The sequence below is a fragment of the Schistocerca cancellata genome, chromosome 5 (genome assembly GCF_023864275.1).
Source record: "Schistocerca cancellata isolate TAMUIC-IGC-003103 chromosome 5, iqSchCanc2.1, whole genome shotgun sequence".
Taxonomy (NCBI): domain Eukaryota; kingdom Metazoa; phylum Arthropoda; class Insecta; order Orthoptera; family Acrididae; genus Schistocerca; species Schistocerca cancellata.
Window position 1 is genome coordinate 92,325,988 of NC_064630.1, and position 15,836 is coordinate 92,341,823.

At 40.2% G+C, this 15,836-nt stretch overlaps 1 protein-coding gene across 1 annotated transcript in view; it reads left to right on the top strand.

The window, feature by feature from the left end:
- Positions 1 to 15,836, top strand: part of LOC126188380 (Down syndrome cell adhesion molecule-like protein Dscam2) — a 445,363-nt gene that overhangs the window by 370,901 nt on the left and 58,626 nt on the right. Inside the window, exon 22 of the mRNA XM_049929979.1 lies at positions 15,523 to 15,772. Coding sequence (XP_049785936.1) covers positions 15,523 to 15,772 — 250 coding nt within the window. The remainder of the gene's footprint in view (positions 1 to 15,522; positions 15,773 to 15,836) is intronic.

Genomic DNA, 15,836 nt, shown 5'->3' on the forward strand with positions numbered 1-15,836 from the left:
TGCAGGGATTGGCCAAGATGTGTTACTACTCCAGAAATCATTGCAAAAGTGCACAAAATGGTCATGGAGGATTGCCAATTGAAAGTACATGAAATTGCTCACTCTTGCCAGATGTCATCTGAAAGGGTACATCACATTTTAACTAAAGTATTAGAAATGAAAAAATTTTGTGAAAGATGGGTGCCGCGACTCTTGACGCTGCATCAAAAATGCATTCCATCGCCATGGCAAAAATACACAAAGTAAGCTATGAATTGTTGCCACACCCACCTTATTCATGTGATATGGCTCCATCAAACTTCCATCTCTTCCCAAAACTGAAAATTTTTCTTGGTGGGCGAAGATTCACTTCAAACGAAGAATTGATAGTCGGAGTTGGCATCTATTTTGCAGGCCTGGGGAAACTCATTTTTGAGATGGGATCAAGGCACTGGAACGTCGTTGGACCAAGTGCATTAATTTACAATGACACTACATTGAAAAATAAAAAAAATTTCAGTGATGTAAGTACTTTTTTTCTATTCCATTCTGAGAACTTTTCAAAGTACCTTAGTACTAAAATCCTAGTGATCAGTTTCTAATGCTTTCACAACAGAATGTCATAGTTTGAAGCACTCTTAAAAGGCAGAAAGCTGGCTAAAACCCAGTGTCACCTAGGATGATAGTGGGTGACGAAGTTGTTGCAACTTTACAGCTGATTCTTGGGCTGTTGGAAGGATTAGGGGTGTGTGAGGATATGGCACAGGAAATCTGTTTGAGGACTAGGTTTGGGGATAGTACCTGTCTGTGTATGAGGTGTGGATGAAGCTATCAGGTAGATGGAGGTCACTTTCTAAGAAGGTGGCATGTTGGGTTGAGGTGGACAATGTAAAGTGAATGGGGAAGACTGCATTGAGGTTGTGGAGTGTTGAGGATAGGGTGTTATGGCTCTGGGTCCAGATCGTGGAGATATCATTAATGAACCTGAGCCAGGCAAGAGGTTTGAGGTTTTGGGAGGCTAGGAAGGTTTTCTCTAGATTTGACTGTTCCATTAAGTTCCTCTCAGGCTGGAGTACTCATGGTCTCAGCTTGGAGCTGTAGTTGTGGTGGGAGCTGACATTACAAACACTAATGCTCTGCAGGCACAAGTAAACAGTTGCATCTTTGCCTGTTTAATTCTCATGGATGTGTAGTTGTGTTACTAACAAAATTGTGCGGTTAGCAAAACCACTTCCTGCTTCATTAGGTGAAACAAATCTCTCCGGTGACACAAATGGACATCCACAGTGCCTAACAGAAACAGATCTCCACAGTGTCTGGTGTGTCAAAAGTGCTTGTTTTTACAAAAGAATGTACACTACTGGCCATTAAAATTGCTACACTGTGAAGATGACGTGCTACAGACGCAAAATTTAACCCACAGGAACAAGATGCTGTGATATGCGAATGATTAGCTTTCCAGAGCATTCATACAAGGTTGGCGCTGGTGCCGACACCCACAACGTGTTGACAAGAGGAAACTTTCCAACCGATTTCTCATACACAAACAGCAGTTCACCGGCATTGCCTGGTGAAACGTTGTTGTGATGCCTCGTGTAAGGAGGAGAAATGTGTACCATCACGTTTCCAACTTTGATAAAGGTCGGATTGTACCCTATCGCGATTGCGGTTTATTGTATCGCGACATTGCTGCTCGCCTTGGTCGAGAGCCAATGACTGTTAGCAGAATATGGAATTGGTGGGTTCAGGAGGATAATACGGAACGCCGTGCTGGATCCCAGTGGCCTCGTATCACTAACAGTCGAGATGACAGGCATCTTATCTGCATGGCTGTAACGGATCATGCAGCCACGTCTCGATCCCTGAGTCAACAGATGGGGACGTTTGCAACACAACAACAATCTGCACAAACAGTTCGACGACGTTTACACCAGCATGGACCTTCAGCTCGAAGACTGTGGCTCCAGTTACCCTTGACACTGCATCACAGACAGGACCTCCTGCGATGGTGTACTCAACGACCAACCTGGGTGCTCAAATGTCAAAACGTCATTTTTTCGGATGATTCCAGGTTCTGTTTACAGCATCATGATGGTCGCATCCATGTTTGACGACACCGCGGTGAACACACATTGGAAGCTTGTATTCGTCATCGCCATACTGGCGTATCACCCAACGTGATGGTACGGGGTGCCATTGGTTACACGTCTCGGTCACCTCTTGTTCACATTGACGACACTTTGAACAGTGGACATTACATTTCAGATGTGTTACGACCCGTGGCCGTACCCATCATTCGATCCCTGCGAAACCTTACATTTTAGCAGGATAATGCACGACCGCATGTTGCAGGTCCTGTACGGGCCTTTCTGGATACAGAAAATGTTCGCCTGCTGCCCTGGCCAGCACATTCTCCAGATCTCTCACCAATTGAAAACGTCTGGTCAGTGGTGGCCAAGCAACTGGCTCGTCACAATACGCCAGTCACTACTCTTGATGAACTGTGGTATCGTGTTGAAGCTGCATGGGCAGCTGTACCTGTATGTGCCATCCAAGCTCTGTTTTACTCAATGCCCAGGCATATCAAGGCCGTTATTACGGCCAGGGGTGGTTGTTCTGGGTACTGATTTCTCACTATCTATGCACCTAAATTGCGTGAAAATGTAATCACATTTCAGTTCTAGTATAATATATTTGTCCAATGAATACCCGTTTATCATCTGCATTTCTTCTTGGTGTAACAATTTTAATGGCCAGTAGTGTATTTTATAACATCATTCCAATTGCATTCATGCAGTACATTATGACCAAATGGTAGGGAATGCTCTCAAGGAATGGTCACTAATTCAAGAAGAAACATACAAGGAGATGTATGTTAAGAAAATATTGTGATTGAGTTCTTTTTAAAACTGTAAAGAAGTCCTGTACTACTGTAAAATGTTTATTAATTTCAGAATGTTGCTGAAGAAAACCAAGATGAAGTTGTTACATGTGCAAGTTACAAAGTAGTAACCATCAGGCTCGGCGTTGGCGGCTCACCAGCGGGGACGCGCATACCTAGAACACCCAGTATGCGCGTCCAGGATAACGCTCCCGCTGGCAGCTGTGAAAACTCTTTAAGTCCACGCACAGTGTATAAGCGAGCGCACTCTCGCGCTAAACTCACTCTGTGTCCTGCTGCTGCACAGGCAACTGCATTGAACGCCGCCAACATGCCTTACAGGAGATATCGACATCGTCGTCACACAAGAGTTTACAAAAATTTAGAAAACATTCTCTTTGGGATCTCTCATTAAATTGTGTCTGGTAGTATTAGCAGAATACATAATTCCATGGGAATTAGCAATGTTTGAAGGCATTTATTTGCTAAAACAAATGATGTCCTGTCAAATCTTTGACATGGGAACTGATTTGGAGGTGCAACTCAGAAATAAAGCACAGTGTTTCACAACTTTTTCTCTCACACTTGAAGGAAACACAGATACGTATGATTGTGCCAAACTTGCTATTTCGTTTATGGTGTGTAACAGCAACTGCAAATTACGAAGTAGCTGCTACATATGATACCACTCAATTGTATGACAGCAGTGCTTGATATTTTTGAACCCATATGTGAGTCTGTGGACAGCATGAATTTTCTATTGAAAAACTTTTATTCTGTGGCTACAGATGCTGCACTGCAATGTCAGCAAGGTTTTATCTCTTGCCAAAAAAATTAATTTAAGAATGACTTGGGAAAGGACATCTGTGGTGTGCATTGTTTCATTCACCAGAAGGCATTGTGGGTTGAGACTATGGAACTTCATCATGTAATGGACACTGTAGTGAAGTGTGTGAATTTTGTATGAAGGCATGGTGTTAATTGTCATCAGTTCAGTGGGTTTCTTCAAGGTATTTCTGGATAACATAGTGATGCACTAAACTGTCACATCATGTATGACATTGCTACTGATTCTATTCACAACATGTTTAGCAGACAGTATCTGCATGTGCCACTGAATGTACCTACAAAATTATATCTTTGTATGACACAGAGAGAGGGGGAAAAGGAGGTGTACAGAGGAAGGGAAGAAGAGGAGATGGATAGAGAGAGAGGAAAGAGGAAATAGACACAAAAATGAAAGAGGAGATGGGCAGAGGAAGGGGGACAAAGAGATGGACAAAGAGAAGATAAAACAGAAGATGGACAGAGAGAGAGAGATGGGAGGAGATGGACAGTGTGTGGGGTGTGGAGGAGGTGAACAGAGATAAGGGGGAGGAGGAGATGGACAGAGGGGAGGGCAGAGAGGGCAGGAGGAGATGGAGTACTAGAATTGAGATAAATAGATACTTGGACAAAGCTGAGTACTCAGCTAGTGTAAAAAAAAATTAAGATGGATGGCATGCTTGTAGTTACTCCACTCCCAATAAGCATAAAATGATTCTGCATACTTTTCTAATTGATTAACCTTTAACAATGTTTCATAAATCAGGTAACAGTTAAGTCTTATAGTCCATTCAAAACAGCAGAATCTAACATACCCAATTTTCAAAACATTATTTAGTTCCCAAAATTAACAAATATGTGTACACTAATCTTTAAATTAAATTAAATTAAAATGAGACAGCAAAGGACTTGGAAGAACAGTTGAATGGAATGGACAGTGTCTTGAAAGGAGGATATAAGATGAACATCAACAAAAGCAAAACAAGGATAATGAAATGTAGTCGAATTAAGTCGGGTGATGCTGAGGGAATTAGATTAGGAAATGAGACACTTAAAGTAGTAAAGGAGTTTTGCTATTTGGGGAGCAAAATAACTGATGATGGTCAAAGTAGAGAGGATATAAAATGTAGACTGGCAATGGCAAGGAAAGCGTTTCTGAAGAAGAGAAATTTGTTAACATCGAGTATAGATTTAAGTGTCAGTAAGTCATTTCTGATAGTATTTGTATGGAGTGTAGCCATGTATGGAAGTGAAACATGGACGGTAAATAGTTTGGACAAGAAGAGAATAGAAGCTTTCGAAATGTGGTGCTACAGAAGAATGCTGAAGATTAGATGGGTAGATCACATAACTAATGAGGAAGTATTGAATAGGATTGGGGAGAAGAGAAGTTTGTGGCACAACTTGACCAGAAGAAGGGATCGGTTGGTAGGACATGTTCTGAGGCATCAAGGGATCACCAATTTAGTATTGGAGGGCAGAGTGGAGGGTAAAAATCGTAGGGGGAGACCAAGAGATGAATACACTAAGCAGATTCAGAAGGATGTAGGTTGCAGTAGGCACTGGGAGATGAAGAAGCTTGCACAGGATAGAGTAGCATGGAGAGCTGCATCAAACCAGTCTCAGGACTGAAGACCACAACAACAACAACAATCTTTAAATAGCCCACCCTAATCCAAACTTGTGTCTTTGAAGTCCAGTCATAATGTTAATCTTTCATGCCAGAGATTGCACCCTTACATTAAACACATCACATCCTCATATCTAAAAGTTTGTGACCAGCAAGCAATCGTGTAATGCTGTTATGTTGGTTTCAGCAATCATACCCTCAACTATGTAGGTTGGTAAGAAAAAGTATCGGATACCTTATTAACTATGTACCATCATTGTAGCTGAAAGTTTCAGATGATTTAGTGACTGTTGAACTTCTCAATAAAAGTTAATATACATCCGACTATTGAGTGACAATATTGCACAAATATTACTATTTGGTTACTATAATCTGTTCTGGTGATGTCTGAAAACTATAGTGTGTGCACTGCTAATGTCATATTTCTAAATCTGTGCTGACCACATGCCACTGCCAATGGCCTTACTGTTGTGGTAACACTGATTCCCATCAGCTTACCGAAGTTAAATGCTGTTGGGCTTGGCTAGCACTTGGATGGGTCGCTGTCTGGATCTGCTGCAGGCTGTCGGCAAGCAGGTTGCACACAGTCCATGTGAGACTGGTTGAGGAGCTACTTGATTTAGAAGTAGCGGCACCAGTCACAAAAGCTGAAAATGACCAGGAGAGTGGTGTGCTGACCACATCCCCCTCCATATCTGTATCCAGTGCACCTAAGGGCTGAGGATGACACAGTGACCAGTCGGTACCATTGGGCCTTCAAAGTCTGTTTGGGCGGTATTTGCCACTATGATGTCCACCAAATAGTTGGTATGTGGGTTTCCTTAATCATACCACACTTACACACCATATCTTAAATACCATAAAAGAGAAAGCGGGATGTAATCATGGTTGGTAGTCACAATTTATAATTAAGACAATTTATTGACATTACACCTTTTAAGGAATTTAACAATTACAAATTGTGGACAAGCCACTAGATAAAGTTTTGCAAATACACTTAGAAACCCAATGTACTCAGTAATCAAATAAACAGTTCCTTAAGAGACAGTTATAAAAAACTTAATGTGCCAGGCAAGAAACTTTAAGCTTAGCAATTATCAATACCTCACATAACCACTTCATCAAAATCCTTAAAACCAATTGTTACATTAAGATAGCCACACTTAAAACATTCGTCACTAACTTACACTTATAAACTTACTATGTCAGTCTGTTAAAGAAGTGCTTGTTAAAATATCAGTTACACTTAACGTTGCTGGGCACTAATACCCCTCACTTTATTTTCCCTTATTAAGAAAACAGAATTACTGACAAATTCAGAAATTCAAACTTGCATGTAAAATTTCCCTTAAAATACATATAATGAAAACAATTACCAGTAAAGGGTCACTTAATGACACTTGCACACTAGTGCCAATCTAAAATCCAATTACATAACATGATAGAACCACTTAAATAAAAAAACTACCACAGAAACACTGATCTTTTAAAACAAATGTTCATGTGCTAAGACATATTAAAAAAAATTACGAAAAAGAGCTGCACAAGGAACTCAGCAGATGCTATGCAGCTTAAGGTTTAGCCAGTTGTCTGTCCCTAATATTTAAGGAAGCAGGTTCATATACGAACAGGTTACATACAGAATGAGATTTTCACTCTGCAGCGGAGTGTGCGCTGATATGAAACTTCCTGGCAGATTAAAACTGTGTGCCGGACCGAGACTCGAACTCGGGACCTTTGCCTTTCGTGGGCAAGTGCTCTACCAACTGAGCTACCCAAGCACGACTCACGCCCCATCCTCACAGCTCTACTTCTGCCAGCACCTTGTCTACTACCTTCCAAACTTTACAGAAGCTCTCCTGCGAACCTTGCAGAACTAGCACTCCTAAAAGAAAGGATATTGCAGAGACATGGCTTAGCCACAGCCTGGGGGATGTTTCCAGAATGAGATTTTCACTCTGCAGTGGAGTGTGCGCTGATATGAAACTTCCTGGCAGATTAAAACTGTGTGCCGGACCGAGACAAGGTGCTGGCAGAAGTAGAGCTGTGAGGATGGGGTGTGAGTCGTGCTTGGGTAGCTCAGTTGGTAGAGCGCTTGCCCGCGAAAGGCAAAGGTCCCGAGTTCGAGTCTCGGTCGGGCACACAGTTTTAATCTGCCAGGAAGTTTCATATCAGCGCACACTCCGCTGCAGAGTGAAAATCTCATTCTGGAATTGTACATTAATTTAATCCATTAATTTTTCTTATTTGTGTGTTCGCGCTACTTAAGAGTGATCTGACTACAACACGTGTCAAATGCTGTCATCAGCTGGCGAGATCAGGTGACATGAGCTGTGACTCGCTTACAAAAGTGCGTCGCAATCTCGATTTTAATGCTTTAGAAAGCAACATGCGGTGTTTGATGGAATTCGAATTTATACCTTCGTAACACGGAAATATGCAGTGCATATGTTGCTGCACATCAAAGATCTTTCCAAAACGTGTTTTTCCCCCTGAGTTTCATTTTCTAAATTGCTGGGAAATTCTACACAGGTGTATAAAACCATAAAAGGATTGATAAGTGCCGAGAAAAAGTATACTGTCACTTAACACGGAAAAAGTGTATTTTCACCCGGGAGAAAGTGTATTTTCAACCGGGAAATCCGGGAATTATTTTTCCTTGTCCATGTAGACACCCTGGTCCAGTGCAGTTCATGTAAGGCACTATGATGGCCAAGGAGTATTGTACACTGGTTGCAGACCAAATACACCCCTTCATAACAATGGCAGTTGCATTTTTCAACAAGATAATGTGCCATGTCACAAGGCGAGGAGTGTGGTGGAGTCATTTGAGGAACACAGTGGCGAGTTGCAATTGATGCGCTGACTCCCAAACTCACCCGATCTGGGATGTGACTGATCGTGATGTAAGAGCTCATCATGAGTCTCCCCAGAATTTAAGGGAATTAGGTGACTTGTGTGTGTGGATTCACCACCCTCCCTGGAATTTATGGGAATTAGGTGACTTGTGTGTACATATTTGGTGCCAACTACCTCCAGCGGCCTACCAAGCCCTCATTGCTTCCACGCCATGATTTGTTGCTGCTGTTATCCGTGTTGAAGGAGGACACATGTGGCTATTAGCCAAGTGGTTGTGATGTTCTGACTGATCAGTTATATCCAATTCACTTAATAAATGCTCAAAGGAACTACATTTGTCAAGTCAACAATGCGGACCATGGTCCTGGAGTGGCTCAGTCAACATCTGTAGGCTGCGCAGGTGTTGCTCCCACATGGCCCCAGTAATTAGTAAGTCATTTAAATAATTGACACAATTGGTAATACCCTGGATGAATTGTTCAAAGTATCTCCAAAATATCAGAGGAGCATTTGCAACCCAAAATGGCAACCTGTTATAATGATACATGGAAAATAGCATATTAATCACTAAAAACTGTTTCAGCTGGTCATCTCAGGATCCCAGAGAGTTTTGCCAATAATTCCTCAGGCCTAGGAATTGGATACAGATTAACATTTGCTTGAGCTTTAAAGGTAGATTTAAAATCACCATGAATTACAAGTGATCCATGTGGCTTCTTAACTACAACTATGGGCGTTGCCCACTGTCTAAATCACAGGTGGACAACTGGTGGTCTGTGGACCAAATCCAGTCCATGACCAGTGTCAGTCTGTCCTGCAGAACAAATTCAGGGGAGAAAGAGCAATGTACTGCAGAAATTTGAAATGGAATTTTTTAAGACAGCAATTATAAAGTATCATAAGTAAAGAAACAGCATTCAAGACATGTGAATAAATGTAAATATCTGAAGAGGGGTGAACATAAAATGAATATACTCTCAGTAGTGCATGTTCTGAGTTATATTTTGTTAAAATGGCATGCCGGGAAAGTTGTGCCCTTCATATTTGTGCTTACCCATAAACAATAATGTCATGCAAGTTATATTTTTGACTTCATGCACTAGGAGCGCTGGTGCCATGTCATGTGATGAGTGGCCCATGAGATTAAGTAAGTATGTGAGTTAGTCCCACAGGTCACCAAAGGTTGCCTAAGTCTGGGCTAGATGGTACGAGGAATATTACTCCCATACTTTCCAGTCTATCTAGTTCCACATTAGTATGTTTGCGACAGCAAAAGGGCACTGTTCTACAAAAAGTAGACACTACTGATGCTTTAAGAATATGTGGTCTTGGAAACCTGTTACACAACTTAACGTTTGTTCAAACAGTTTTTACATTGCTCACATGAGCCAATGTATCAAGTTCTGTGAATGGTATCACAACTGAATCTAAATTCACTTGGTTTTGAAATTGGAAACCAAAAAATGCAAAAGTGTCTAAGCCAAAAACACTAGTTGTTGTACAAGTTTTAACTCCTAACAGGGTTAGCAGCTGAGCTACATTTGTATACCGAGCCTAGGTTATGATCTGATCCTGCAGTGGGATTGCCTGGCATTGTACATCACCACTCTGCACTTAGAGTACCACAGATGTGGAAACCATTGTGCCAGTACATGTCCGCATTAATGAGAGACATGGCCACATCTGTGGCATTGCTCTTCTAATTTCCAGCTGCATGAGCTTCTGAATCTCATCTGCTGCTGCTGCTGCTGCTGCAGGCAGTGGCAAGGTAGCATACAATGTGCTGACAGCTGTTGCTGTCAAACACTAACTGAGGCACACACTTGTTAGATGCCCCAGTTTGCATCACTGAAAATGCTGTGACATTTGCTTTTCCATGGGCAGCAATATGGACATGATTTGAAGGTACGAACTTTTCTCAGATCCTTTGACAATGAGAGGGAGGAAGCTGTTGTATGAGACTTAGCTCACCCTGAGACATACGATCAGTGAGCAAAGCGCATCTCTGTTTGCGCATCTACTAATGATGATAGTGGGGGATTGCTAACTACTTCACTAATTACTATATCCAATGTCACCGTACAAATGGGTGATCGATAAAGCGGAAGAGGTCATTGACTAGATGTCATCATCTTATCGTAAAACTCAATGCAACTAAGAGGGCTGTTCAGTAAGTAATAAAACATTTTTTTCTGAAAGCAGGTTGGTTTTATTCAGGATTCCAATACACCATATGATTCCATTCTCTTTTGGCTACAAAACCCTGTTTTTCAACATAATCTGTGTTCAGTCAATAGCTTACACCATCTTACTGGGAGGGAATGTATGAGCAAATGGTACCACTCTACTGGTCGATGTGAAGCCAATATCTTGCTGCATCAATAGCGTCCCCATCAACCACATACTGCTTCCCAAGGAGTGCATCCTTCATTTGATTAAACAGATGGAAGTCGGAAGGTGTCAGATGGCCTGGTGCCACTCCAGGGATTGTCGTTTTGTTTCCATTCCAAAGTAATGAACCCATGTTTCATTGCCTGTGACAATGTTTGACAAAAAATTGTTACAATTAGCCTTGTAATCTGCAATCAATTCCACACAGGTGCTCCTTCATTGCTCTTTATGGTCTTGTGTGAGATGGCGAGGAACCCAGTGGTCACATACCTTTGTGTACTCCAGCTGGTTAATGAGTGTGCCAGCAATACCAGCAGGGACGTACAGTCGAGCAGTGATGTATTTGACTGTAATCCATTGATCACCTTGAATGAGAGTGTTTGTACATTCCAACTTTGCAGGAGTCACAGCTGTGTGCAGCTAGCTAGCATGCAGGAGATCGAACAGGTTTGGTGATGTATTTGACTGTAATTCATTGATCACCATGAATGAGAGTGTTTGTACATTCCAACTTTGCAGGAGTCACAGCTGTGTGCGGCTGGCTAGCATGCAGGAGATCGAACAGGTTTGCATGACCTTGTTGCGTTGACCACAAATGCCTTATCCAACCACTCATCATGTTCTTGTTCAATGTTAGATGTCTGTAGATGTTCTGCTAACATCTATGAATATCTGCAATGCTCTGGTTTTCTACAAAAAGAAACTTAGTGACAGCTTGTGACTGTTCGCTTTCTTTATTTCTTCGTTTGTTGTCTGCATTGTTATACTGGCTGAAAAATGGGGTGTGGAAGTACAACACTGACTACTTTAAATAATGTAGCCAAAAGGTGCACAATTGCATTTCACAACAGTTTACTTTCACTGTTCCAACCCACCAGAAATACACAGTTATATACGGGCAGTGCACTATTGTTTTAACTTTCCATAAGCCTCGTAATAATTCACTCCAGATACTGCTGCAATAGTTTACTGTTGAACATCTACAAGCAGAAAAACCTAACCACAAAGGTCACAGTTCTTGAAGAATAGAAAGGCACGTATGGAGCAGACACTGTCATTCTTTTAACACACGGCCTAACTGTGTAACACTTATTTCACAGTTAAGTTGAAGCATTGTTGTTCTAACCAACCCAGGTTTCTCATCTGAAACTTGGCCATGGACTGACTGTCTCAAGACAAAAAATCAGGCCCTTATATATCCTCACAATAATAGATAATGAAACTACACGTTGTACGAAGTTTAATTTACAGAAATTACAATTAAAACTTAACTCATTAAATTAACTGAATACATTGAAAAATTGGTTCTTTTTAACAGTTTCTTCTATTACAAGGGTTAAACTAAATACTTGTTTAAATGATGAAATTAACATATATAGTTATGCAAACAATACTTAATCTGCCAGGAAGTTTCAGTAATACTTTTGACGAAACTGGAAATTACTTTGGAATTTGCTAACATCTTTTCGAATAGAGCCAAATAGATCCTCTATGAATACAATTAGTTGTTCCTCCAAATGTTCGCAATTAGTACAGAATTTATATTTGTTTATAAGTCAACAATAGAATTTATGTTATGAAGCAATTACTGATTTCACCATATAACAAAAGATACTAACTAGGAATAGTCAAAATAAATTATAAAATCAATTACATAAATAAAACTAAGCACAAAGTTAGATCTCGTGTTATATTCTTTAAAACTGAGGGCCAACCTTTCTCTTTTATGAAAATGCAGATTATACTCATGTATGTTAATGGTAATTAGTCAGACATGAAAAAATGAGTTTTAAGGAGGCAGATGGCAAAACTAGAGGGAAAGTAAAAATATCCCAGCTTGCTTCACCGTACCAGCTCCTTGTTCGATTGACCAGATAGTTATTGCAAATAGCTAACTGGGCAATTCAATGACCACAATTGATCCCAGACAGTGGGTCAAAAATTTACACACACAAAAAAATATTGCATAAGAAATCTTATCAAAACTACAGTACACATGTTTTTAAATTCCTATGTATATGAATTGGCCATATGAAAATGCCCAGACAAAATATTTACATACAGTGTATTGTACATTTGCAAAAAAATCTACAAGTTATATTTTTAACAAAATTTATGTATCTTCATCATAAGTGATATAATCTTTGGGTAAGTGAAGATTACATTCAAAGATACATATCATTTTATACAAGTCCTATCATACTTAAAAAAACTCATGGGTTGCAAAAAGTTAAATTACACTGTGCGTTGCAGTTCACTCTTTTAGACAGAAAATTTCACTTGCTCAATGTTTATAATTTTTCACACATTTAATGCGCTTTTACACACTCTCACCAAGTTGTCCATGCCTTCAACAGGTCCAAGTGGCAGTTACGAGTGTTGCCTCCACTTTCATTAATTGGGTTTGATGGGAATATTTTAATAAATCAAAGCAGAAATAATCCTTAGAATGTGATCTTTAACTACCAATATTCTCTTTTTTACATAATCACCAGCCAGTTGGATACATTTCTGCCAATGATGAACGAGTTTTCTGAAGCCCTCACAGAAGAAGTTGACACTCTGTTTCCACAACCATGTTCCATCTCCGGGTCGTAATGGTGTACCCACGTTTCGTTTCCTGTCACAGTTGAATGGGGAAAGGCGGCACCTTCATTCTTGTAATGTGAGAGGAGTTCCTGGCAAATTTCAGGTCTCTGCTCTTTCATTTCAGGAGTCAGGATCCGGAGTACCCATCATGCACAGATGTTCCGATAGACAAGGAAAGCAATAATGTGACCCACATGTTCTTGTGAAATGCCAATTGTGCTTGCAGTTTCTCTCTGAGTGATACGACAATCGTCCTGAATCAATCTGTCAACATTTTCCTTGTGAAAGTTGGTGGTGGTTGTCACAGGATGTCTAACTCTTTGTTTGTCACACAAATCAGATGATCCCACCTCAACATCTTTAAACTTACTCGCCTACACATCAACACAATTACTCACATCAACGCAATCACCATAAACTGCTTTCATTCTCTGATGAATCTCCTTTGGGGTGACACCTTCTGATGTCAAGAATTCAATGACTGCACGCTGCTTAAATCACATTGACCAACTGTCTGCAGAGGGTTCCATACTTTAAACTGTAACAACACAACCATTCAATGCTAAGGCTTCCCGCCAACTGAAGCTGTAGAGAAGAGGCTACGGAACAAGCCAGTACCTGCCACATACCAATGCTGCCAACTGTTGAAGAGTTATGAAGGTTGAGGCAGTACTTTTCAGACAACCCTTGTAGTAAGGAAATGCAGTGCTATAAGTTCCCTTGGAGGTGGTTCTACTTCGCCACAGTACATGAAAAATGAGACAAAATACCCTACTTTAGTACACTTACTTTTACTTCTAACTTAAGTATAATAAAAAAATGTTTAACACTAATGCCAAATGATAGGCGTTACATCATAAATAAATACATTACATAGTTCTCATAACATTACAATAATTAGCACTGAATTTCACCATAGTGCGAAAGGTGTGGACTATAAATTTTTTTAATCAAGTGCACATTACACTAAAAAACATTACTCTGTCATAACTGTCTGAAACTGGTTAAATTGAAAGACTTCGGTTTCTTTCCCATTTGCAAAATAGCAAAAGCTCAAGATGCAATTACTGATTTCACCTTATAACAAAAGATGCTAACTAGGAATAATCTAAATAAATTAGAAAATCAATTACATACATAAAACCAAGCAGGAACCTCATGAAACTACAGGGACTGAAGTGGGAATATTCCACAGTGTCCACAACAAATTCTGCATTTTTCAACTGGAATTGGCTGAGAAAAAACAATGTATTGCATTATTTATTGAACACTCATACTACTACTACTACTACTACTACTACTACTAATTCACTACTAAGAAAGCGGACAGTAAAGTATCGTGAAACAAACCTTGTGCTGACACTGTTATTTCATGAACTTTGGTAATTTTTAGGAAATCACTCAGGGTTGTATCACACAACTCTAAGGCTTCTACACTAACTTCTCTATCAGTAGTGAGGTGTATAATAACATCCCGGTTTAATGATTCCGCACACAATGCACTGCACCGTTTACAAGAAAAAACACATTTGGTTGCTAAGCCCTGCAAGTCAACAGCCCGTACTATATAGTATTGCTTACATTGGTTAACACGTTGATTAAATTTGAACCTAGATGCAGCTACATGCGTTTGGTGATAGAAACATTCAGTCAGAAAACTACAGACATCAGCAAAGCTCAAACTACTCGGGTCCGAAATTGGGTGTAGTTTTTACACCACTTTGTACAACTTATTAATTGAAGACAGTAAGTGTGTACTCTGATATTTGGGGCTGGTTATTGAACTTGTGTTGCAATGAGGAACAAAACGATGTAAATAGGCTTCCCAACGCTCGTGTTCCTTTTCAAAGCAGGCAAATGGTGGAAGGGGAGGTGAGGAAACAGTAGCTGCAGACTTGTTTCTTTCGCTGTAGTTGTAACAGCAATAACTGCTATTTCTGTTGCAATTCCCACTGCCATTAGTACTGCATCTGGAATTACCATTATTTTTCTTGCTGTAGCTGTTCCTGCAGTTGTCGTTGCTATCATTCTGGTGATAAAAATAATTCACCTTTCTCTATTAGAAAACATAGTATATTTCAGTCAAACATGTTAAAAGGTACATCTAATGCTGATGACTGTCAGTAATAGTGATTATGAGGTACACTTCTTCACTGTGTAATAAGTTTTAGAATAAAGAGAAACTTCAGGTCCACCCTACCCTGATTTTTGCAAGGAATTTTCTTGGAATATGCTACTCTTTTTTATATTTTATGTTTTGAATGCATTGTTTATTTTGTTAACAGTCAATATTTTTTCTCATCTGTCTGTCAGGTGTACCTCAAAATATGTTGTGTCCTTTAACTGAAACTGTGTATAAACTTTACAGGGACTGCTGTGTGGTAGCACTTACCACTTATCACTGACAGCTCATAATCGCATTGACAGCTCTCCTAGCAGCCCAACGTTATCTGTCCGCACACAAGGGCAGGCGCCAGGTGTACCACACCAGGCAATGCTGATAACACCCAACTCCACATCTGTGTTGTTGCGGCTACATGTCTGGCCTGATAATGGCTGTCCATTGACATATTTTGTACTGCAGTATCGGCCAAATGGGGCGCAACACTGGACACTTGGTGAGTCATCTGTACCAGTGAGTAATATCAGATGTAATAAATAATATCATTTAATAACTATGAT